A 26,603-nucleotide genomic window follows, 5' to 3' on the forward strand; every position below is an offset into this window, starting at 1 on the left:
TACTACGACCAAATATTTATGAACAAACCAGTTACTTTAAAAAAAAAAAATTAAATGAAGAAAAAAGCTTCGACAAAACCGAAGGTGGTTGAATGGTAGCAATTTCCTTAGGTAAAAACTCACCTTGTAAACACAGCATAATACGGTTTTTCAGGTCTTAACAAACAAGTTCAGCTAATTCAGGCTTGTGTCGTGATAAGCAGCCTCATTTTAAGGATATAACATTCTGTGAGGCTCCTACCAGCAAAGAAATAGGGATCCTAAATACAGTTTCATATCAATTGGACAATTAAGCCTCCATGTCACTGTAATTACAGGTTTGCCTTTATCAGCTAAAACAAATCAATTAGTTTTAGCATAGCAAAATCTGAATGACGGGCACATAAATAAAATGACCTTATCTATTCACATCTTTTGCCTTTATTTTATACTCTCTTATCAGCTAATGAATTTATGTTGGCTTGTATGCTATATAGTCCTGGGGTTGTGTAGTGAACAGGATCTGGTCTCATATGTGCTTTAACGTGGAATTACTCGGGCTTCGACTGGTATTTTACAATTTAGCCTTCTCTCTTATCGTGGTTATGATATCTTAAGAATATGATGGGAAAACAAATTGGATTTTGTTTACATGCAGCTTAGCCTTAGTCCTGGCCTTGGCCGCTTCTGTTCGCGTTTCATTTGGCTGTGTCATTTGGTCCCTACCTTTGATCACTGGCTGCTTGTAAAATACTCCAGCAGTGCGTAGAGTGAATAATTCCTTTTTGTTGTTGCTTCTCACATCCCTTGCAAGCCTAGTACAGGTTTTAATATTTTTTTACTGCTATAATGACAGGCCAGCACTAGAATACAGAGCAGCCCAAGCTCGCATAGTAGAGGCATCAGCGATGGTGGAGCAGGTTATAAAACCAAACAGTACAAACCTGAGGACCAGCCGGTGCTGAGGATGCTGAATTCCTGGCTTTGCTGGGTAACCTCGTGTTTAGAACTCCCTTAACACAACACAAAGGTGGCTAATTGCACATCGAAGCCTGAAAAGGCTCCGAGGGAGCTCTGGGAAACTACAGACCCGTTGGCCTGATGTCCGTGTGGAGCAAGTTAATAGGAGGTGGTGTGAGGGCAGAGTTAACGCTACCTGGGTAAACGGGGTAGATTAGGACAGTTAATGCGGGTATTGGTGTCTTTGGGAGAGTCACCGCCCGTGCGGAGGGAACCCACGTTGACAGAGCAAAACCGGGAACCCGTTTATCAAACCGTGTGGTTAAATTGCGGGAAACCGTGGCACGAGTTGTTGTGAATGCTGAAAAACTATCGACTGGTGGTATCGATGGAAGATGAATTCATTGCAGGTTTCGGGGGAGGACGTCTCTGGCTGGAAGTCCTTGCATCGCAACATCCCGGAGGTTTTGCAGGGCTCTTGTTATCCCATTTTCTGTGCTCTTTCCCAGGTGTCTGGTATTCCCTGCTCGACACAGGTTGCCGAGCGGAATAAACGCGATATCGGTCCGTTCGGGAAGGACGGCGGGTCCCAAAGGCCTCTCTTGATCTCCCTCAGCATCGCGAGCGCTCGGAAAAGCTGGGGGCGACGGGGTGGGAAACAACGATCCTCAACGTTTTCCGGTTTAACGTGGCTTCATCTACACATTGCGATAACAATTTGACTGTAGTCGAATTTCGGTGTAAATAAAAATGGGGAGAAGAGCTGTACAAAAGAGGAAAACATACACGACCAGGGAGACCGGCCTCATTTTGGAAGTGGTTATATTACTTGCTCCTTTCTTCTGTGAGAAGCGTCTTCGATTAAAGATATTTTCTTTTTTTTTCTAGTGACTTGAGAAAAATTAAGCTCTGCTAAATGTTCAGCCAGGTTTCTACAGCCTGGCTTGTTCAACATGTACAATTTAAATAAGCCTCATAAACCAAAAGTCCCTTGTTGAGGACACTGGAGAACCAGGCAGTTTTTCCCCAAGATTTCTTCAGCTTCATACAGAAAGGAGGAAAATGTGTTTACTTTGGCAGTTGTTTAATTAGTTTCTGATTTCTCACGTGAAAGTTCGTCTTGAAATCTGAGCGTTGTGTTTTGATGAGTCGGGCTTTACGTTTAGAAAATGCTCGAACGATTTCTTTCTAAACGGCGAATTAACGGGGTTACCTATAATGTGATTAAAGTGATCAAGCTCTTTGCTGCTTTATTTAGAGCAAATGGCCTTTACAGTATATCCAAGTCTTTTTTTGGGCAGTTTTTCTCATTTTGACTGCCAGTGCAATATTCGAGTCACCGAATTGCTGAAAGAACAACTCCGGGACAGTAGGAGATTGAATGGGAATAACGCGATTTGGCACTTGGGGTCTGTTGCGTTCTCCTCTCATCTGTTTTAAATCTATCATTTAATGAAATAAAACTGTTGGGAAAAGGGATGTGAGGGGGGTGAGGGACTCCCCAGCTCCGCCCCATCCCATTTCTGCCGTTTGGGAGGGATCTTTGGGTATTTAAGCAGAACTTAAGCGTAGGCTTAAAATTCTGATGACATGATTTCATCCTGTAGTCCCAGGTCTTCATTTACTCTCTTTGTTTTTTAGTATAACCAAAGTCTGAAACTTGAAAATGGGCTGCATCAGAAATCTATGAGAAAAGTCAGTGGGCGAATTGCCTTTTTTTTTTTTTATTACAAGATGACTTAGAAAGCTGGAGCAAGTGATGCCGACTCCCTTTCTCTTCTTTCATCCTCCTCCTCATGCACAAGCTTATACCTTGAGTCACACATGAGGAATTTCTACTAAGAGAGGTGATTTTCAAAGGCTTGAGGAGATGCTGAAAAGCAGCATTTTTGATGGGAAATGGCTTGGAGAAGTCGTCTACGGTGACACAGCTCCGAGGAGTCGAAAACAATTCGAGTCGGAACGGAAAGATGAAAGTCCCTCATCCTCCTCCTGCCATGTCTGTATGTTCATTAAATAACTCACTTCTCCTCAAAACCGTCTCCCCTACGGGGATAAAGACTTTTTGGCAGCTCGCGTTGGAGATAAACTAATCTACAGGGAAAAAGAGAGGTGGTTTGTTTTTTCTTTTTCTTTTTAGGATCATTAATAGGCGCAACTTTCTTCCTAAAGGTTTGCCAGGGTCTTGCAGGCAACAGCTGCGCGACAGGTTCACGCTGAGATGGTCCGACCTAAAATAAACCATTTGATAACAAACTGCCATTCTGTTTGCTCTAAGTGACTGAAAATCGTTGCATAGTAACACGCAAAATGCAAAATGGAGATAAATTCTTTCTGGAAGTGCAGGCTGCAGACAGGTTAGTATTTTAGGTAGAAATTATTTTCTTTCTGAATACACAAATTTCTTGCAAAAATTGGACTAGTGGTTATTGACACATCACACGGAAATCTGTATTATTTTGTTCCGTATGTATTTAAAATACATATAGCATTTCAAAACCACGTTATTTTCTCCCTTGAAAATGGATTAGGAGTGCCTGTTCATACAGAAGGCGAATTTCATCCATTACTTCATTTTATTTGGGAGAGATGGTAGTAATTCAAGTAACATGAGTTACAATTTGATTTGATTAGAATACTTTTCTAGAAGCCTCCTGCCTTTCTGATGTCATTGAACATCTCTTCTATAACGTTACTGCTGTTTTCTGTGCCTTGTACAGAACTGTTCACCTGGAGAGAGGAAGAGGGTGAAATAATTTTCCAGTGGGTCTGTGTGGTCCCACAGGATCCACTCCCCCACAGAAGGTTATTCCTCATTTTTACAAAAAACCTGCATTTGCAGAAGCCGTAATAGGCAAAACCTTCCTGCTACAGACTTCTTAGAGTTTAAAGAAAAATTTTAAAATTAATTTTCACTCTCCTTTCCCCTCGCTGTTCTTCCATTACCAGCTCGCTAGATTCTCTTCCTGCTTTTTTTGTTCTCTTCCTCCGTCTTTTCCTTCAGTTTTCCTGTTTCAGGACCTTATCTCCTAAACTAAACAGGCTTTCTGAAAGTTTTGGAACGAGTATGATGTTCCAGACAACACATTGTTCTCGCTCCTCGTATGTTCTGCCCCACCCAGGATGCTGCGATGAAAGGAGACGGGCTTTAAAATGCCATTATAAAGCCTTTATACTCTCAAAAAACAGAAGGGAAAAAACGTACTGTCGCACGGTGGCTTCTGTAAAAGAATGCTGGGTTATCTAAAGGAGGATGTTACCCTGTAATTTCACTATTTTAATGATTTTTTGGAAAAAAATTAATACCTAAAAGTCCAAATTGCACATAGCAGGTATTATGGAATGCTGGATTATCTCAAGGAGGATGTTACCCTGTAATTTCACGATTTTAACTATTAAAAAAAAAAAAAAAATTAGACCTAAAAAACCAAATGGCACATAGCAGGTATATCAATGCCCCAGCAAAAATAATCACGTGGCCTGTAATTTTCTCTTTGTTTTGCTGAGGTAAGAGCCGTAAAAAAGAGTGATTTGGGACGCGAGGCCGCAGCGTCTCTGGTGTGTTGGGAGGAGTCCGGCTGTGGGATCTGACAGTGGTTTGGCCCGGGAGCTCCGCGGATCGATAGCACTGCAGCACTTGAACCGCTTTAGCGCGAGGGAGACTCGGTCCAGCCGACGCTGCGCAGAATTGCGTCTGCGTTGGGCGGGTTCCAGCACGTGAATCAGCGTTTGGCGCCGCCGCCGTTGACTGAAAGTGGGGAAGGGACGATGCTTTTCCTCTCTGGAAAGCCAGATTTTCTGAAGTTCGCTCTTCGAACCGATGCTCTGGCTCTTCCCATTGCAGCCCGACTCGGGCAGGACTTTGTCGAAGCGTCTGCGTTTGGGGGATTGCCTTCCCTCCGTTTGGAATTTACGGGGTAATGTGCTTAGAAAATTTACAAACACGATGTTGAAGTGCAAAATTCAGCTGGATATGGGGAAAGGCTGAGAGAACTGAAGTCGTTCAGCCTTGAGGAAAGGAGCTGAGGAGAGACCTCATCCCCGGGTTCCAGTGTTTAAAGGCGGCTACAGAGAAGGTGGAGACTCGCTTTGTACAAGGAGTCCCGTGGAAAATGGGGCAATGGGGACAAGTTACTGCTGGGGAGGTTCCGACTGGATACAAGGGGGCAATTCTTCAGTGAGAACAGTCGGCCACTGGAATGATCTCCCCAGGGAAGTGGTGGATTCCTCCTCACTTTTAAGATTCGGTTGAACAGGGCGCTGGGCTTGGCTAGACTGGGCTTGTGCCAGGAAAGGCTGGACCTTGTGGTCCCTTAAACCTGGTGTTCTATGATTCTGTGAAACCAGTCACCTGTGATAAAACCAGGATTTTTACACAAAATAGCAAATTTCGGTAGTTCATCCTCTTCTGGCAGAGGGAGGCTCGAGGCATCATGCAAATTCAGCTGTACTTGTTGTGCGTGAGATGGGGAGAAGACAAAACTGGGGAGGAAAGCTGCTTTTGAGCCAAGCTTTTCAAAGACCTGCCCTGTAGGAGCGAGTCGAGAATTCAGACGCGTGGCCACGATGTTTGTGTTTATAACGGCGAAGCACGTGAGTCTGGAATGAAAAGCTGTGGTGGTTTGTATTAATGCAGTTCAGGGCACCATAATATACATTTCTTTAATGCAAGGAGCCCGTGCAAGGAGAAGCTTGGGATGGTCAATCCATCGTTCATGCGTTGGAAAAAGAGCCCGTGTTTCCTCCAGCATCTTCCTCATCCATAGGTAGATCGGTTTCTTGCGTATCTTTATGGGTGTATAGACACACACAAAAGTACAGGTGTAGATAGTGTTGTCAGACCATGGAATGAGTTCAGATCTACTGAAATGTCTGCCGGGAATGACGCTTTGTCAATCAGATCATTAGATGTTAATAATCCTTTTTTTTAGTGAAACATTCCTTTCAGAGCTGAAACTGAATTCAGTAGATGAAGCCTTTTAGTGATCCATGGTAATTTCCTTTTATCAATGCCTTTTAGTCTAAAGAGAACATTTTTTTTTTAATTAAAACACACTCGTCTATGAATTATGTGGCAGTGAAATGGTAACACAGAAAATGCAATAGAATTAGGAAGCTCAATAGGCTGAACTAGAGCACAATGCCAATGGAGATAAAGTGATTACTCTGAACCAGTGAACACATCCTGGTTTTATTTTGTTCTCTTTTTCTTTGGTAGTAGATGAGATGCTTGGTTACAACCAGCACCAGAACTGATCCCAGCGCTCTGCGCAGATGTACTAAAGGATAAACCTATTTAAAATCTTTTGAATAGATGTTTGGTTATGTTTGCTTTTTAATTCACACCTGGCTGTAGTGCTATTTCTCTTCTGCCATCAGAGTGAAAACTGAGCGTCTTCCATCGATGCTGATGAAGAAACGTTGGGGATGGTCAACAGGTCTTTGGGTTTTATTGACTGTTCCGCTGTTGTCTGGCTCTTCTAGTCTAAAAATCCACCTGTGGGTTAATAATTAACAGGCAATCCTGAAACCAAGTAGCAGAATTCTTCCTTTTTAGAAGGGCAGTATATGTATTTTCCCAAAAAATACATTATATAAATATTAAAACTATCTTAAACTCCTGCTTTGAAGACAGGGATTCAGTCACTGGTGACGGCATCAGTGTCTGTGTTGATATGAAGGAGAATTAGCATGAAAGCCGAGAAAGAAATAATTTCTGTCTTTGCCCCCACTGGAAGATAAACCACCTGCTGCACAAAGTGTCACAAATGAACCATCTAATTAAACTTTCTGAGTCCCTGCTCTGGTAATTATTTTGCATTCCATGGTTAATTCCTACCCTAGAATAACCATCGTGGCGAAGGTTGCTGTCAAAGTCAAATCAGAGTTTTATTTGCGCCGAAGGAAGGATTTTCAGTTTTGCTCTGCTGCCTTGGATACCGATGGGGATTAATCTTGCTAAGAACTGCAGGAACTAGCCCCAAAAATGTGCAGTATTTGTTCAAAATAGCTTCTCTAGCTATTTAAATGGAAGTTCCTACGTTAGTGGGAGCAAGTCAGGTCTTGCACGAGGCCGGTGTTGAGTTTGTCACCAAACAGGACCGGCCAGTCGACCCAAGCGACGGGTTTGTGACTTGGGGCTACTTGTCATCGGTACATTTTTCTCAATTAAATGGTTCCTCAAGCCCTCAATTCTCCCAACTCTGGAATAAAAGTTTGGGTGGAAGTGGAGTGTGTGTATGAGAGGTGTATGTGCGTATATGTATAGTATTTAATATATAGAGAGAGAGTATGTAAGGCATTGAGATGAGGTCCTCGGGGACATGGTTTAGTGCTAGAGTTGGGTTATGGTTGGACTTGATGATCCAGAGGGGCTTTTCCAACCAAAACGATTCTGTGATTTTTGCAGTTCTAGAAAGGCGGCATTACTGACTACTGACATCTTCACTCAATTCATTATATTTTTATAATGGTTTACTGCAAATATCCTCTTTTCCAGTGGTTTTGGAAGAAATACTGTTCTCTGCTCAAAAAATTGCAGTTGTGTAATAAGAAAGGCTGTTTTGATGCAGTTTAATGCCTAGAGCTGATCTGTTTTGTACGCAAAATCTTACAGAAATAAGAGACCTAACGGAGCGAGGCAGGTATAGAATACCTCAAATTATCTTTTCATGCTTTTGTTAGTTTTCAGTGATGTTGATCATAAGACCTCCCGGTGCATGGGAGGATGTTCAGGACCCAGGCAAACCATTGTGCACAAAAAGTCACTTGTAGAAAAAGATCACTGTTATCCTTTAACATTTGGCTAAAAGACGGCAAAACAGATTTCTGAATTTATGGCATTTCCATTTGGTATTTATTCCAGCAGAAAACTAATGCCCGACTATGAATCTGTCAGGGTAATCTTCATTTGGACAGGAGTCAGGAGTGCTTAATTCTTTTACGTGAAAATCCTCCTTTTGTGTAATCGGGTTATATATGAGTTAAGAGAGCTTTTTGTCTTTTTCAGGTTCAGAATATCTGAAATAAAAGAAGCTACAGCTCTGTGGCTTTTGCCTCATCTGCAGTTACACTAAGATTGTATTGACTTGAGCCTTTGAAAGCAAACTGTTGTCTTTAAGTCATGTTGACATAGCGTATCTTGTCTGCGTTTTTAAGACTTAAGTCATGCTTTTTAGGGAACAAAACCATAAATACTGCAAAATGATGTGTCTGACTGAACTGAGAATTCACCACATTGTTCGTACGAAGTTTTTTGCTGCCCTGGAAGGAAAAATTGGGGGATCAGCTCGTTGAATTTGCCGTCGTAGGTAGGTTGTTTGGAGAAGGCAGGAATTAATCGGGCCATGGGGTTGGCTCCTCAGCGAGGGGCAGAGAAAATCCAGAAGAGATGCTGAAATAAAACCCGCGTGGAAATGGGAGATTGCTCTGTTCGTTCCTTATGGATGGAACATGGTCTGGCAGGGGCTGATCCATTCCAATGGATGGTTCTGCATCTTTGGGTTCTTCACAGAAAGTGATGTCATCGGCATCCTCAGCTCTCTCTTGGTGTCTTCAATTTCTTCTTCCTCGTTGGGTTAGTAACTCAACCTTTAGTGCAATCTGGTGACAGTCCCCTTGCGGTCATTAACATCTCTTGCACTACAGAAACCATCTTTACTCTGCATTTCAGAACAAAATGAGTGTTGCCACGTGTTAGCATGGGATGATTTATGGTTCTGTTGTTAGCCAGGAATGATAAAGAAAGATGAACTATTTCTAGTATATATTATAAAAGTGACTGTTACTAGGGTTGTGGTAAAACATCCGAAATAGACACATTTGTTAAAACTGCAATTACAAATGAAATCTTAGTAGATTGGCTGGTGCGGAATTATTATTCTCAACAATTTTCATGCCACAGTAATAATCGTCTCAATATTTATGCGTTTTCATTACATCAATATCTGGCACAAGATCATTACCGTGAATAATTTTTGCACTGGTCTTGGCCCATTTGCAAGCTGAGGGTGCTTGTGTGTGCATATATAGGGGGTTTTGGGGGGGGTTTCTGTACGGTTTGTGTGTTTTAGCATCGGGTTGCGTCTGGATTGGGCTGCACGTGCCGGGGGACGAAGGGGGTTCAGGCTGCATTATCTCCCTTATCGCCTCTCGCCGGCTCATGTTACACCGGCCCCTATAGACTCCGGAGGGGAACGCGCTGTAAATACATCGAATATTCATCCAGGGTCTTCTTGTGCAAAACCGCAGCTTGGTACCGTCATTCCCTCATCAGATCAGCTCTGATTCTTTGCCTAAATCCAGCCTCACAAGGACTTTCCATTGAAAAAACCCACCTTAACCTTCATCTCTATTTTCCCCACCCCCCGTTTTAAAAACCCCTGTGATTTCCGTCCCAGCGGAGCTCCTTGTGCGTGCTCTTTCCGATTCCTCCTCATCAGCATCACTCGTCCTTTTCCAGGCTCCTAAAACCCGCGATTTATCGCTGCCCCGGAGCTCATCGCTTGACCTGTTGAGCTTTTATTCCAGGAGACGCATGAGAACACCCGTCCTTCCATCTTTACTTTCAGATCCCAAATTTAATTTACAGGACAGGGAACTATAAATATAAATTATGTAAATCGAGGCTATTATGCTGAGGATCGGAGAGTCATGAAAGACGCTGACCCGCGACAGCGGCTTTTCAAATTAGCCTTTCACTTGAGTGGGCATGCGAGTTTAACTTGGAAATGTAATATAATAATCTCTCCATATAACTTATCCACTAGTCCTATTTCTCTGGTCTGGCACGAATATCTGTTTAAAAACTTTCATTAATAAAAGTGTTTTAGTGATTATTTTATGACAAGCAAATGTTGCACGGTACTTTGTGTCTTTTAGAACTCAGGCTGCTAAACCGTATGGAAAAATCCCATTTTTCCAGCACCGGTAGTCACCGCTGCTTTGTTACAGCCAGTTTTACCTTTTCCTCGTTCTGTATTTAAGCCTCTCGAATCTTTTCTGGATTTGCAAGGATAAAAGCGGAGTGCTGGGTTTTTGTCTTGGACAGCTTTACTCTGATCTTTTCTGTTGAACACCAAATCTGTTGGGTCAGACATTCGGAATGTTTTGAAATTGAAATTTTATGTTCAAAGGAAACAATTACCGAATGCAGAATTTGTGTATTCAGTGCAGATATTTATAGTTAAATATCTTAAACACTGATGGGCTCTGTGTGTCTCTCTGTGATCTTCGGTTTTCTGTATTCACTGAATCCAGGCCCATTTGCTTCCTATAAAAAATTTATTTAATAAAGTAGAAAAAAAAGGAAGCGTTTAAGAGTATCAAGAATGTGCCTCGGTACTCGCACACTTGAAAGTAAGACTGTACAGTTTAAAGCTTTAACAAGAGCCATCTCCTTTGTAAAGAATGCAGATAATTTTTTTTTTTTCTGGGGTAACCTGATATGAGTCTGACAGTGTCGTTTAGTTAAGTGCTTCCATCTGTTGCTGGCTATTTCCCTTACTCATGACCTCTCTTTCTCTCTCCCCCTCCTTCTCCGTAGCCCCTTTGAGGAAAGCAAAGTTTGTGGAGAGCCCTCGAATCCCCGAGTCTGAGCTGGGCTCCCCGACTCTTTCTTCGGCGCCGAAACTGGACGTGGACGCGTTCTGCCCCGGTAAGTTGTGCCGCGGCACCGCCTTCCTTTGTAAATGTGGGAGCCCTCCTTTGTGTAGAAGCTTGATTGGACCTTCCCTAGCCAAGTTTTATTGACTGGGAGTATTAGTTTCTAATTGATCTATGCGTTACTCGTGGTTCTGTGTGTGTTCCGGGCTGGCCTCGCGGCTGCTCTCCCCTTGGAGTCGTTTAGAAGACTTAGAGAGTTGCTTTTGAGAAGATAAAAATGATCCCCTGAACATACTACTTGAAATTTAATTTTTAATCCTGAGAGGCTGGAATAAAGCCATATTTCAGAAATATCAACCAGCGCAGAACTATAGGATCTTGTTTACCTGCATCCAAGAATATATATATATATTTTTGAATTAACGATAGCTTCTAATTTGTATACCTTATAGTAATTGTTCTTAAAAGCATCCATCTTGCCATGTTGAAACATAAATAGAAGCGGGTCCTGTCCCTCCCCGGTTTAACCCCGTGTGTGTGTGAGGGCTCGGGCCGTTGTGTAAATCCCTGCAGCCCCGGCCAGACCTCGTGCGACGTGTGAACGTCCTTCAATCTTTATATAGCTGCATCCCCCCAGCTCCGCATCCTTCCCCGGATTCTTCCAAACTTGGAAGTGCCGAGCCGGGGCTGCGGAACCTGCGGCCGGCGCCGTCTTAAAGCAGCAGCAAGTGTTGCGGTGCTTTTTGCTTTTTTTTGCTAAATTCTGCAGGTTTTCTCCCCTGGCTTTCCCTGGTTTATGAATCAAAGGGACTTGTATTCTGCATAGGCCTTGCATGGGGTAAAAGGATGTCGAGTGTTTTGAAGTGGCGTGTAAATAAGTGACGTCTTCCTCTTCAATCTATAGCTCCAGTCGGAAAGGTCATATTAATAAATGATTCGCTGAGATCAGGGTGGTGTTTATTTCTGTACATGGCGAGCTTGTAGACTATGCGCAATTGGAGGAATTAATTGAATGTTGTGCAAATTTTGAATGTCGGCTTTTCTTTCACGTATTGTGTTTGAACGAGGAGTTGTCTTAGAGAAAATAAAGCCCAAAAGGCAGTCCCTGTGCTGGGAAGTGTCTCCTTTGAGGCCGCGGTTGCTGTGAAAAGTGCTCCTGCTTTTTCAGTCATCAGGAATTACAATTAAAATGTTGCTGTCGCAGCCCTTTCTTCTTCTCACTAAATAGCTTCTCCTGTCATGTTTGTAATTGTTAATAATTATAAACTTATTATGACTGCATCCACAGAGAATTATAATTGAATTGTAAATTGGGCTTAAAAAGCATAAATTCCACATTCCCATGTCTCGCGGGTGCGTTTGCACGTGTGTCCCCCCCTTGCCGGGGTGTTCTGAAGGGCAGGACTCCTGCCAAGCCCAGGAGCACGTTCTGACAATGGGATCCGCTTTATTTTTCTTTTAATTTTTTTATTTTGCTTTTTGCTTTCCTTTTCTTGCTGAGAGCATAGTGATGTGAAAGGAGGAGTGGAGCTTCCTACTGCCTTGAAGTGTCATTAAAGAGACATGAAGCATCATTAAGGAAGGGAATAAAGGTACTTTAAGTGGAGTAAAGGTAGAAACTTCAGCTCTGGGGTGTCAGGTTGATGAACCAGGGGAGCTTCACCTGCCTGGATTTGTGGTTTTTGCTGTGAAAACGGTGATAACACAACGGCTGGAGGTGTTGCTGAGCTGAAGGAGCTCAGGAGATGAGACCTCGGGAGAAGGTTGGTGGCTGGGGAGGGATCCTTGTGTGAAAAATCACAGGATGGTTGGGCTTGGAAGGGACCTCTGGAGATCGTCTAGTCCAGAAGAAAAGATCTGGACAACTCCAAGGGACCCATGGGCTTTGAGCCTGGGTGTAACATCCATCTCCTGATGGTGGAAGAAGAGGATCTGAGTCCTGTTCCAGACTGCGGCAAATCCTGCAGGCGCTGTCATCAGTTTTCCAAGCTCCTTTCTTCACCGTTAGGCTTGTTTTAACCCTCTTCTAAAATGTGTGCATCCGGTGAAGGATGTTAACACACAGCGTTAAATCCCCAGTGTCTCCAGGAATGATGATATGAGCTGGAAGAACTAAAAAAATAAGGCCGAAGATATGTTAGAGCCTTGCAATTGAGTGGAGGTGGAGCGGTTTGTAAAGTGATCCCTGACAAGTAATATGATTAATTATACACACTTTAAAACACTAAATAGCAACGAGGAGAGAACATTATCTACTCTACGTATAGAAATGATTATTTCAATTTGAGATGCCTGGAGATGAAATTTCGCTCAATGCTCCACCGTTTATTTTAAGGCTTCAGGCAACTCTGAGCACGTTCCAGGGACGGGGTTTCCTGAGCACCCAACTCGGTATTGCTTGGACATCTCACCGGGTAAATCTGTGCAACATTGAGCAAGGAGAAAGGAGAAATAGGTGACCGGTCTCTTTTGAGGGAAGGTCTAGTGGGAAGGGCAGAGGAAAGCTTTAAGATTGGTATGTATTTTTTAAACTATTCTTTGTTTTGCTAAAGAAGGCCGTTACGTTCTGTGAGATGAATCTGTTTAAGCAAAAGCAGAAATTGGCCCATATTTTGTAGTTGTTGCATCTCAGATGATGTTTGTGACTTTGAGAAACCCGTTTCTATCAGAATTACGTTTCCGTGAAAGTTCTTGTGGCCGCAGTGGTCATTTAGAGTTAACCAAGTTTTGGCCTTGGGGTGCGCGTGGCAGGGGAGTTGTTCCTCGTTCCTTGACGTAGTGGTGACTTCACGAGGAGATTCTGAAAGGGGTTGGATCCATCCTCCCCCTGTCCCTGCTCCGATCCTGCAGGTGCTGCTTGGTGGAGACATTTGCATCTTCCTTCTTGTCAGACTGTGTAAGACAGCGGGACAGCCTGGGGATAGAATCATAGAATCGTTTTGGTTGGAACAGAGCCTGAGGATCATCGAGTCCAACCAGCACCCAACCGACACCCCCATGGCCATCATCGCTTTTTAAGGGCGATAACGTGGAAGAACGAGAGTTGACCTTCAAACCTCTGTTCTTCAACTGTTAAACCTTTTCTGTCATGTTCTGATGATGCACAATTTAATGTGTGATATTTATTTCTCCACATCTATCACAGCTCGCTCCTCCTGCCCGGTGACGCTGCTTGTGTAGCGATGGGTGTCCTGGCTTCTTGGTTCTGCTCAGTTCTGTATCACCAGAGCATCTCTCTTTGAACCGCTTTTCATTTTTAGCGTGGTAGCTAAAACATGTTTTGACTTGCAAGTGCTCAGGAAACCTCCTGGAAACAGCCCGAGATGGATGGTGCTTTCAGGTAATTACCTTTTGTTTTAGACCAGTGTATGCGGTTGCATTTTGCGTGATTTATGACCTCGTCGTTCCGTTTCAAAGGCTAAGTGCGTTATGACGTTACCTTTTAATTTGATTAAATTCTTCTTCAGAAATTTTGGGACACAAATCTGGTCGGGGGATGATGCTTGTTCTACATTAGGCTGGCAGGCATCTGTTTCCATCCCTAATCGAGTTTGGTACCACCGCGGACAGCCAAGGGTGATTTACCATCACAGCGTCCTTTATGTTCATCTTATCGCTCCTTTTTCTTATTCTTTGGTTAAAGAATCATTGAGGTTGACATCTGCTTGCTGCCACTTCTTTCTTTTCATCATGTAAAACATGTATTTTTCATTTTACGCAAACCGCACGCTTCACTTAAACACAACAAAATGTTTCTCAGGTGTTAAAAAAAGCCCTTTAATGGGGAATGCATGGGACAGCATTGCACTCTGATTTTTCGTGGTGAAAATACAGGCAGTGAGCCAAAAAAACCCACAAAACCCGAAACAAATTCAGCCAGCAGGATCCTTGTCCAACCTCTGTCACGTTGGACAGTGATGAATTGGGAGGGAGGCAAAGGAATAATCAAACCATCCACGGCCTGACAAATGCTTTGACTGTAGGATCTTGTGGTTGTCCCAGCATTATCAAGCCCACTGACCTGAATGGAATGGGAAATCGTTGTGATCGGCCCTAATTGCAGACGAGAGACGTGGCAATCAGGTACGTTGGTTGCTATGGAAGCGATTGACTTCTCTCCTGCTTCTCCTGGGAGGTCAGTGCTGGTTCCTTCTGCTCTATTGAGGGGTGGAAACAGCTTCAGAATTAATTCCTGCACCAACTGTCCAAAACTTAACCCTTCAAAGTAAACCAAAACAAAATAACCCCCACTGTAATCTGAAATTCTGCTTCTGTGAGGGTGTTTTTAGAGTTTCGGATGTGTCTCTGTGTTGGGGATTAGCCATAAACCACTTGCCGTTAGGTGTAGTTGGGTTTGCTGCAAACTGCAAGTGTCTGGATTTACAATTTAGTGTTTATTGAACCTTCTTGTCAAAGGGGAGGCGCTCGGGAGAAGAACTGAAAATAACAGGACTTCCATGTACTGTTGCCACATGCTTTAACTGCTGAATAATTTCAGATCACGTCGCATTCCCGAAGTTCCCTGATGTGATCTGTTAACGAGCAACTCCCCTTTACAACCCTCGATTGGGTTACATCCATCGGCGGGGGGAAGCAGGGAAGGAAAGAAGAGGCTTTAAATGATCCAAATTCTGCTTCTGTGAAGAACTGCCCAACTTGAAAGTGTTTTTGCTGCTGCCGAGACACATTGCCCGGATGGCCCCGGCGCGTGTTCCACATCGGATACTCGAGCAGCAGAATTTCCCGCAGTTTAGCACCTTTGACTGCTCGTCCCTTTGGATCCCGGGGAGTCTGTCGAGTTGTTTTGCCCCGTCGAACAGGCGTGTTTGCTTTCAGTTGGCCTGTTGGGAAACTGTAACTTTTTTTGTTTATTATCTTTGGCTTATTGAGTATTTATAGCTTTCTGTCTTGGCAGTGAGTAAATATGTACACAAGCAAAGCAAACCTGTTGATTTTTGAAATGGTGGGTGATGAGCCTACAGGGATCAGTGCAGATCAGGTTCTTTTGCATCTGAGCAGATGTGACCAGGCACTTGATGGGAGACTTTCCGGTATGGATGGAGCATCAGAGACCTTCCCTGTACTCTGTATTTACCCTTTTCGTTGCGTCAGGCAAGGTCAGACTTGGAATCGCAGGATGCTTTGGGTTGAAGGGACCTTCGCAGCTCCCCCAGTGCTCCCCCTGCCACGAGCAGGGACATCTGCACCAGCTCAGGTTGCTCAGAGCCCCGTCCAGCCTGGCCTGGGATGTCTCCAGGGATGGTTCAGCCACCACCTCTCTGGCCAACTTGGTATTTTACTACCCTCATTATTTTTTTTGACCACCTCGCATCTCAGTAAATGAGCAACTCCTGTCAGAGGAGGTTTTAAAAAGAAGCGTGTCCTGCACTGATGCTCCCAAACAACTGGGGCCGCGTGGCTGCAAAAGCGCGATGGTCTTTGAAGCAAAGCCCTTAGTCAGGAGTGAGTCGCGTTGGGAAGCTGACGTGTCGGCTTTGTCTTCGTTACCGGCGGGGGTCACTGTTTTGCTCCGGGATTGTGTTCCCGTGATGACCGTTCATGCCGTTTATCTGTGGGTGTGGAACACGGTGCTTTGGCTGCAGGCAAAACCGAGGATTAGGGGAGTGCAGGGACTGCTCCAGCAGCCGATGTACGTGGAGCGATGGCTGGTGTGGGACCCTGAGCCCAGCACAGGTGCCCTCTTGCCACCTCCTCTGCCAGTGGCTCCATCTTCAGCTCCTCGCTTGGCCTAAAGTATCCGTAAAACAAAATTACCCATTAGGGATGGGACAAAGACACGGCTAATAATGAAATATAAGTCACCGTATCATTCACCAGACTCACTGGACTGGGGACAGATAACTTAGAATTTCAGTCTAAAGCAAATTCAGTTCTGGCTTAGATAACAGGACATTGATTTATCTCTAACCGAACGTATTTTGCAAAGGTACAAAGTATCCTGTCTCAGACCAAGAAATCATTCATATTGAGAAGTTGGAATGGAATTTTTTTTTGCCCTGTAGGTAACAGGTAACAAATCTGTCTCTGTGCTTGCCTTCTGCTTCATTTCTTTTCGACTATTTATTATGCTTGCTCATCAAAGGCATCTGCTGCCAGAATCGTCCTACCGAATTCTTCAGCCGTTTCTCCAGCTTTAGGATCTCGATTTATTGCTGACAGAATTGGTAAAATGTGCCTTTTTGAACTCCCAGCGGTGCCGCTCGCTTTCTGCCGCTAAAGACACTGGTGTTTCTCAACGTCTTCATGAAGGAGCACTGGTCTGCGCTTGCATCTTAGAATTATAAATTCGAGCCAAAACCAAGTCGACGTCCCCAGAGTTTAATTTCTTTGGGAGAAAAGACCCTTCAATAATTCCACTTTGGGGAAGACGCTACCTGTCCAATTAGATTCTGGAAATCCTTTCAACTTTTGCTCATCTGGTGGTAATTCTTCAATCTTCCATCTCGGCTCCTGGCGCTATTGATTTCTGTAGGGGTTCTTTAGGCTCAGTTTAATTTGAGATTAGTCTTCGCCTTAGGTTTATGCCTGTCCTAAGTGGAAATACCAGGATGCTGAGGCAAAAAGAGACCAAATGATGGTCGCTGGGGCCTTTGCCATGGTTGTGCCGATGTGCCTTCCCTTTTTTCTTCTGGCCCAGGTATTTATTCCCAAATCCGTTACAGTCTAGAGAAGTGGTCAGTAACTCAGCTTACTATTTTCCTGTAATATTTTGAGATACTATTATTTTGTTTCGACTCTTTACGGAGACAAAACCCTCAATACTCATTTCACCAGCTCTGACAGCAGGTGGAGGGGCAGTCGCATGTGCAGAAAACCGCTCCGTTCTTTTCTAAGCCTGGTTCCCATGTCTTAACGTGTACATGAGGCCAATGGATGCTTGTTTTTCCTTTTTTTGTCCTGTGCAAAAAGTACTTGAACTTCAGTGATGCTATGGAGAGCTTCTCGCAGGTGAAAATATGCGACCACACCATTGCTCCTGCTCTCGTACCAGTTGCCTGGACTTCCTCACCCTCCTCACACCGCAGAACAAGCGCTTCTTTATTCTTATCCAGCCTGAACATTGTTCCCTCGCTGTAATTTGTTTTGATCGTCGGTATTTATTCTCCCCGTCCTGTCTGTGCCTTTCTCGTGGGCAACACAGCTGCACTTGGCCGCTGAAGAAAGGAGATGGATTTGCTCGTAACCTCCTGCAACACAGTCCGCTTTATACAGCGGAATTTTTGACATTTTATGTCACTAATTATTTGACTCCTCATCGCTTGAAAAATCATTACTTTGAGTCCAAACATGAGAATTTTGTCCCCCTGCCAGCTTGAAAGTGCGGCCAGAAAGCCTGGAAAATCCTCCGTTATATTCGTGGTTGCTTCTAGAATTGCCCGTAACAGTTTTACAAAAGTCCGTGTGAGTACTGGAAGTGCTGGAGCTCCTGCGTTTTCGCTCACTACCCGGTTACCCGAGAATATTTCAGTTTGCAGTTGCATTAAGATCGCACCCGATCCTTTTGCCATCTGATGATGTGAACACACCATCTCTCAGCTTTGCGGGATTATTTTATAGATATGAATTCATTTATGACATAGAATCATGCGGTAATGCTGCATGCTTGATGTTCTAATAACAGTTAACAAGAGATTGTTGCATCTGTGGACTAATTTTTATATCAAAATGGCACTTTTGAAATTTTATTTGGGTATCTAATGGCAGTAGGTTTTAGAGATTGCTGTCGGTGGGGTAAATATGAATGTCATCATTTAGTCTGGTTTGCTTTTAATAAAATTTATTCTGAGGATGTGCTACTGGATTCAGATGTAGTAAAGACGAGACTTTATGATAAGCCAGCTACTGCTTTTCGTTTTCTTCCCGGTTCTGAGCAGTCGTGATTCGTAAAGTGAGTTTGTGAGATTTGTATCAGGTTTCTGGGGTGAAAAACGGTGAGAGGGGGGAATGCGAGAGGTTTCGAAAAACAGTTGCTGAAATAAAGCAAACGGTTTGGGTGGATGCGATGGGACATGCCTAATACAGCAAAATAAATGCGCAAAATACTCTTTAAGTATTTTGCACAGATTTTAGCGAACAAATAGTATTTGAAGGGACTATTTGTTCCTTTTTTGGCTGTGAATCATATTAAAAAAAACCCCCAACCCTCTGCATCAATAAGAGTGTAAGATACCATCCGCAAACCCGTCTGGAATAGAAGGTCAGTTCAAAGAGGTAAAAAATAAACACCGGACAACTTTATTGAAGAGTCACGGCCTTTGACCGGCCGGTGTTTGCTGAGAGGTTGCGTGTTCAGAGCGGGGGCAGAGCCTCGTGTTCGTGATCGGCTGATGGTTCAGAGAGAAAATGCCAAAACTGGAAAGGAAGAAATAATCACATCTCGGGGGGATTTACCGCCTCGGTCACCTTGGCCTTGAGAAGTTAAATTGCTCAGGAACCTTTCCAAGGATTGCGAGTGTAATCCCACTTTTAGGAAATGTTTCGCATACCCAGGCTTATATTTATTATAATTGTGGCCCTTTTTTTCTATGCGTGTTCAGCGATCAGTGCACTCAATGTCCCCTCATTTCCTCCATTCCCTTTTCTTTGGTACTTCAGTGGGAGCTGAAATCCAAGAAAATTCATCCCCAGTTGTGCATGCAAGTTTGTTTTGGTTTTTTTTTTTTTTAAATCCAGAACACGAAATGCATTGAATTAGGTTTCCTGATAGGCAGTAAATGTAATTTCTATGCTATCTCTGGCTCAGTACGGTTTCTGATTAAAAATAACTGTCTTTCTGACCGTCTACTTGAAGGAATATTAAGGGGCACGACCAGCAAAGGCAATGGGAGGACTGGCCAGGGAGCAGAGGAGAATTTCTTCTGTTTGAATTTCTCCTTAGAGGAAACATCTGTGGAACTCGTGCAAGACACTTCGTGGAATTAACAATGGGAATTTTGTATTTTCTTATAGAAATGATGGGCTAGAGCAGCAGGAGCCACTGAAGGACTCAGAGCCCCTTCGTTGTTCAGTATTAGTTTTTCGCTTAGCTAGAGGGCTTTGGTGTCAATATATAAGAAGAATATCTTTATTTTGCCACTTGTGGTGTGATTTAAGTTGATGGGACCGTTTTCCATTGCTCTCACAGAACGACCGAGTATCTGAAGAGAAGAAGGACAAACCCAGCCATTTAAAGTAATGTGTATGGGTGAGCCTTCGTCTCTTATTGCTGAAGTTTTTAATGATGTAAAGAAGACTAATGAAAAAAGAATCTTCCATTAATTCTGAGATTGGGGGATACACGGAAATGATCAAGGGTGTTTTCCAAATATAGCTCAAGTGTATCCAGAATAATTTAAATAATAATAATAATTTAAAGCAGATGTACATAAAAGCGGGACAGATTCGGGTCACATGGAGAGAGGGGAGTTGTTAGAAAAAACCCCTCTACAGTTATGCAATTGAGGATCAAAATCACAAATGGTATCATTTATTTCTGGCCTGCCATAGGTGCTCACTCTTTGCATATAACTATTCTGTTTTTTAATTTGCTAATATAAGAATTTTTTATTTGTAAGACCAATCGGTTTCATATTCAGGCCAGTTCTGGCTGCCGCTGAGTGAACTGTTCCCCAGTTCTTCTTGTTACACGCTCGCTGAAATAGATTTCAGCTGTAGTCCAAATTATATTCAGAGTCTGGTTTTGGAAGTAAAAGTATAACCATTAAACCCAAACTATTCTCTGGAGTAAAGGCGCCTTGTTACTGTCTCCCGGGGGCACTACCCTACATCATTTGTCTGAAAGATTAGACGGTCGCTATCAAACAAGTCACAGAATTACCAAATAAATCATAAAGAAATTTCATTTGCTTGTAAGCAACTGCAGCTGGAATATGTGGCAGATTTCATTATAGGAATCGAAGGGATGGAACAGAAACAGTGTTTTTAAATGATCATGTTTAAAGACACTGTACGTTTTGAACGCTTTCTTGAAAAGAGCAAACCCAATAACTGTGCTTTATAAAATGATATTTTTGATTTTCAAGGAAATGTTTTTGCTGGAAAGGCTTCCCCAGGTCATTCCTGGTCTGGAGAGCAGCAGGACCATTTCTGAAATAACATTTTGGTGTGAGAACAGTTGTTGGGAGGTCTGGGCCGAGGCTGGGAAGGGCTCTGAGCTCACCAGTCACCTTCCTTGGAATACACTTAAACCCGCTCATTTCGCTATATGTGATTTTTCTTACGCAACCAAGAGATCATCCTACTGCCCGGGACATTAACAGAGCTGACCCTGCGAAAATACTAACGGTAAAACATCTGAGAGAGCTGCCAGGATCCATAAAATCTCTCCGAAAGGGCCTAAATCGGGTAAATTCCAGGCCGAATTGCAGAGGCCTTCTGACGTGTTTAAAGTGGGTTGAATTTTTGGAAGGGAAGAAGGATTAGAGGTATTAAATGGCTCGACAAGCTTAGGTTATCGTGTTTTTAATTTGCATTTTTGCAGTTCAGTTAAAAAAAAAAAAAAAAAAAAAAGAAATCGTCGTCTTAAAAGGATGGCAAAAGTAGCTGGAAAATGTGGAGGTGTGCGCTGCGGAGACCTGCCGCAGCTCTGGAAGCGAAATTATTAAAAAAAGATGCTGTGTGCGTGTGGCTTAGGTACCTACACTCTTTTTGAAGCTTCTAAATCATCGAGTGCTGGATTTAATTACTTATTATTGCTAATTACTTAGGTGTAATCTTTGAAAATTGTCGTTGGTGCTGTCGAAGTGGTGAAGAGCTCTCGGGCAGGTTTGTGGTGCGTCTCCTGCACCCCCAGCTCCCGTCACCCCCCATGGGTGACCTTCCGGCTCAGCTGCCGATCGATCCCGGCCGATCGATCCGTCAATTGATCGATCGATCTCCTCCCCCGGCAGCTCGGGCTCTGCCGTCCCGGGGACCGTCCTGCCTTTGGCGACACCGGCTCCGCCAACTGACCTCCCGCCTTCCGGCCCCTCATCTAATGAACCTGCTGCTTGTCGCCCTGTCCCGCCGATCCTCTTCTGGCATCGATTCTGCTATAATTCAACCCCGAAGCAAAATAAATAAGTACGTAAAAAATCGTAATGTGCTCCTCAAGGGCTCGAGATGGAGAAACCGCATATTCTTGGTTTGTTTCTTTTACTTCGTCGTTTGGTTTCTGAGGGATTAAGTCATGTTTATGTTGGATTTTTGATTTTTTTTTTTTTTTTCCCCATTAAAATGAGGATTGTGCTCCTAAGGGAGCGTTGGGTGCAGGTACTGGTCTGAGGGGCTGGTGCTGGTATGGGTTTCCGCTGGGTTTCCGCTGCGTTTCCATTGGGTTTCCATTGGGTTTCCATTGGGTTTCCATTGGGTTTCCACTGGTTTTCCATTGGGTTTCCACTGGTTTTCCATTGGGTTTCCATTGGGTTTCCATTGGGTTTCCATTGGGTTTCCATTCTCCTCCCGTCTCCATGCTGGGCAATGGGAAGTTCTCACCCTGCTGATTTTTCCTCTCTTTGTTCCGTTTTGGGATCACTCTGCATGCAGCACCATTAAGGCTGCAGGCTCTGATTTACCATTTCCAGCATTCTTTTGCTCTGATAGATAAAAATGCCACATAGCCCAACACGTATTTTAACCCGAAAGGACAGCCTGTTGCACATCTCTGTGGGAGCTGTTATTTATTCCTGTCATATAATGCTGCAGTTACCTGTCCTCTGAAAATTAAGGATTAAGAGAAAGAAGTGTCCTTTAGTAGAGCTTTTGGTGACTACCTAAAATTGAATTGTGTATTTCATGTAGTCTTTTGACTACTGTTCTTTTTCACCTTTAGAAGATACCTTTATGTATAGCTCATTACAAAAGAATCTGAATTATCTTATTTTCGAGTTTGTTTGGTTTTGCAGTGCACAGTAAGGCTGGCTGCTTACATTTTTCTTACCAAAAAACAATTAAAAAATCCCTGTACAGCTTGGACAAATCACCTCTCCTTCCAACCAGGCTATGACTTTTGAGACTAATATATTGTAGAGCTCTCCATGGCTTTTTATTTATGTCATTAGAAATAAGCAATTCGCCGCAATGTGTTTGTGCTTGGCGGGCTGTATCTGTGATGAAAGTCCTTGGACTAGTGCAAACATCCACTAAATCTCTTCTGCTTGTGAACCGCTGACTCCAGGTTTGGAACAACTGCCTTGAAATTAAACACAACAAATTCCAAGTGGGGAAAGCGCACGAACCGTGTTGGGATCTCTCGGATCCGCTGATGCGCTTTAGGTTTGTGTGCGCGGAGCTGGGTGGTTTGTTACTGTTTATTGATATATTTCATATGCTTATTTCACTCTAATGTGTGTGTTTGAGCTGCTGTAGTTGGTTGTAGCTGTAATGTCGAAATACCTAAAAATATCTGGGGCTGGTTCTTTTATCACCTCTGTGCTCAAATTTTGCCGGTGAGGCGGGGGGTACCGAGCGTGCTGACGTGTGTGTAAAGTTCGGCAGCAACGTCAACTGGATAGGGGGAAAAAATAAAAATTTATGCCCTTTCATTGAACTTAGAAAGAAAGTATTAGGTCTTACTGTCAACTTTGGAAGGCAAGTTACAGCTTCTTTCCATAATACCCTTTCACAGGCATCTCGGAGCCGTTATGTCTCTTCTTTGACACTCGATTAAATGACTGCACTTACTTTTAAAGATCTAAAACCAAGAGAGGGAATAATCCAGCACAACAGCGCTTACCTTAACTTATCTGTACTTCGAGAGCGGCGTTACAATAAAATAATTGATAGTTCTACACTAAATGGGATGTTCTCGGAGCTCGGCTGCTTCAGGTCCAGCTGTCGGTACCTTGTGCCATGAGCAGCATCCCGCAGGTGAATTAGGGCTGTTATCACATCCAACAATTATTATCCTCTATATCGTCTACGTTCCTACAGAGTGACCTGGGATAATCTCGTAATTTTATTTATTTTACAGGTGAAAAACACCTTTGTGCCTCTTGGAGATAAATTAGGGGAGGTTTAAGGACGAGGTTAAGCCTCCAAGGGACAGGTTGTTCTGCTTGGTTTAGGAGCAGTTCCTAATGCTGAGCCAAATGCCTAATAAACTTCGAAGAATTATTAACGGAGCCATATCCTAGATATGGGTATCTAGGATAAATTCTAAAAGTCTACTTTTTAAAAAAATAACCTTGGAAATAGAAGTCTGTATAGTTTTCATGTTACTAAAGGTGTCTGGATTTGACTCCCGGAGCCAGTAGGTGCCCCCAGATTGAATGTGGACGGTCAGCAGTTCAGAAAATTGGGCCATCCGTCTAAATTTGTCTTTATCTTAAATCTGTCCTATTCACATCAGCATTGTCTAAAGCAGCACAAGAGGGATTCAATAACTTAGGAGACAGCTTCTGTTATCGTACCGTATAATCCATTTTCATCACGGCCAAGTCACCGGGTAAGGACGGCTCCGGATGCTCGTCTCCCGGAGCTGATGGTGCTTATGGATGCACACGCAGTTGCATGTGAGATGCTTCGGGGTTTTTAATTTGCAGTAGTATGGGTGAGACACCAAGAAATTGCTCTAAGCTTCCGTGAGATGTACATCATGAGTTTAAATGGGAATTTCTGGAAGCAGCTGCTCTCGTATGTATCCCAAATTCTGTGATTTGTGGCTTTCAGTTACAGTTATCAAAAAGCAATATTTAAAGGAACCTGTTTTGACTGTAGCTTTGGGCTGAGTGCCGGAGCACCCCCGAGCCAGGACAGCGCTGGGAAATTGAGATCGGCTCTTTTCCAGATTGTACATTATCAGATGAATAATTAACTCTAGTCTAATTTCAAATCCTAATTAGTCTCCTACAACTGCATGAAACACAGTGTTGCTTCAGTGTAACGCGGAAAGAACTTGACCTTCAGGCTTTAATAGTCCTGCTGAGCAGGGAAGAACTTGACTTTCAGAACCCTACTTGCCTTAGCGATACTGTGAGTCAAAAACCTCCACAAATCTTTGTTATAAAATTAAAAATATACGGAAACACCAGTATACATGCGTGGCCTTTTTCCAGGTGTGCGTCGCTAGCGGGAAGCTCGTCGCTGCTGTTCTTCCCGCAGATGGTGGATTAGATAAAGAAAAATGTATCTGGAATGTTGGTTTTGACTATTTTATAGAGTTGATGGGGAATTGGCAGGTGGACTTTGCGTTGTGTCCTGGCCTGTACGGTGACTCCACAGGGAGGTTTGGGCTCTGGAGGACAGCGCACCTACCCCATTTCCCCAAAAATAAGACTTACCCCAAAAATAAGACTTACCCCAAAAATAAGCCCTAGCGTGATTTTTCAGGATTTTTGAGGGTGCTTGAAGTATAAGCCCTACTCCAAAAATAAGCCCTAGTTACAGTTCATTTTAAAAGTCAATGTAAATAGTGTCCAGGCAGCTACACGTGTAAAGAAGTAAGCATCTTTTGGAGCAAAAATTGTATAAGACCCTGCCTTATTTTGGGGGAAACGGGGTGCATCACCGTGAGCATGGCAGAAGCAACAGGTGACGGTGGAAGATGCTGACGGGTTTTGTGTCCCGTTCTCTGCCATTAAAGCACCCAGCAGTGCAGGTTGGCCGCTCTGCATCTCCTGGGTTCTGTGGGCAGGTGGACCCTCAGTTCCTCTGCATGTGTAATATCGAAGGTGGTTCCTATGTGAGAGAAGAGAGAGAGCGCTCCCCCTTCTGCTTTGGTCCTGGAAGTCGTTTGCTGGTTGTCTCTGGTTCTGCTGGTACAAGGAGAGCCACGTGTGTTTGCATCCATGAGAAGCGCAGAGAACATAACAAGCAATGAGAGGAGAAATAACAGCCAGTGTTAGAAGAAACACACATTGACAGCTGGAGCGATGCACAACTTCAAATTAACGACCAGCAAGTAACGTTAAACTAGAACAACATGAATAACCTGAAAACCCGGGCATCACGGCAGTGTTTTGTTGGTAAAAATTGCTGAGCGGTAGCCAAGGTAAACAACACTTGTCTGAATTGCTTTGGTTTTATTTTTTTCCTGTGTAGGTGACGCTGAGCAGGAGCTGGGACCCCCTCCATCCGTCGATGAGGCAGCAAATACACTCATGACTCGCCTGGGCTTCCTCCTGGGAGAGAAAGTCACGGAGGTTCAGCCAGGGCCGCAGTTCAGCATGGAGGTGCAGGACGAGAACCAGGTACCGCCCCAAAAACCCTCCTACAGCCGGGACCATGCGGGTTATAATCCGAACGCCGCGTGCGGGAGAGCAGTTATTCGCTAATTAACACAGCAGCTGAGTGTCTCATAACGGCGAAAAGATTGTCATGAGGTAAAAGGTTGTATCTCCTCGTTAAGCGGTGAATCATCGTTAGAGCTCAGCGGGACGTGTTTCAGGGATCAGCTGCCGCCCTGTGAAACAGCTTCTGTTGGTTTTGCGTTGCTGCAAGTGTTGTAGGGAGTGGGCAGCGTTTCTGATCAGATTATACTGACCAAAATAATCTGTGCTTTATGGCATCGTGCATGCAATATTTCCAAAGTGCTTGAGCGGTGTTACATAAAGGCTCGGGGTTTCTCCAGGAGGGAGAGGTAAGTACTTAATAGCCTGATTTTACAGATAGTCACAGTTTTAGCTCATGTTTGTCGAACAAGGTGATTTCACGCCCGAGAACAGATGCGGAAAGCGACTCATATAATCTTTCTTGTGATGGAGTTTGTTACATCCCCTCTGGCTGGCCAAAAGGCAAAAGAGCAAAAAGCTCAGGGACATGATGTAGATCTTCTGGAAACTGCCTGAATTTCTTCCTCCTTGCCCTCAAACTGGACAATATACCCACTTCCCAGATGAAACTGGAAGACAGTTGTTTTGTTTCGGTTTTAATTGACAGATGGATAGTCCAGAAGAGTGTGAAACTCAGAATCTCGCTTCTAATTCTCTCTCCTTTTAACGGAGTCATCGTGTGACTCAGCACGAGTCAGCGTGATATTTAGCACAGGAATAATTCAGAGGAGCTGACTTAAGGTCCTGAATTCCTTAAAAAATAAAAGAACAGCTCTTCTGGGAGGACAGGCT

The 26,603-nt window shown here is 43.7% G+C and overlaps 1 protein-coding gene across 4 annotated transcripts in view; it reads left to right on the forward strand.

Annotated features, from left to right (window-relative positions):
• Positions 1-26,603, forward strand: part of TANC2 (tetratricopeptide repeat, ankyrin repeat and coiled-coil containing 2) — a 184,359-nt gene that overhangs the window by 80,238 nt on the left and 77,518 nt on the right. For all 4 annotated transcript variants that reach the window (XM_065651122.1, XM_065651123.1, XM_065651124.1 and 1 more), the window contains 2 exons: positions 10,484-10,594; positions 25,582-25,730. In XM_065651122.1, coding sequence (XP_065507194.1) covers positions 10,484-10,594; positions 25,582-25,730 — 260 coding nt within the window. The remainder of the gene's footprint in view (positions 1-10,483; positions 10,595-25,581; positions 25,731-26,603) is intronic.

The sequence above is a fragment of the Caloenas nicobarica genome, chromosome 24 (genome assembly GCF_036013445.1).
Source record: "Caloenas nicobarica isolate bCalNic1 chromosome 24, bCalNic1.hap1, whole genome shotgun sequence".
Taxonomy (NCBI): domain Eukaryota; kingdom Metazoa; phylum Chordata; class Aves; order Columbiformes; family Columbidae; genus Caloenas; species Caloenas nicobarica.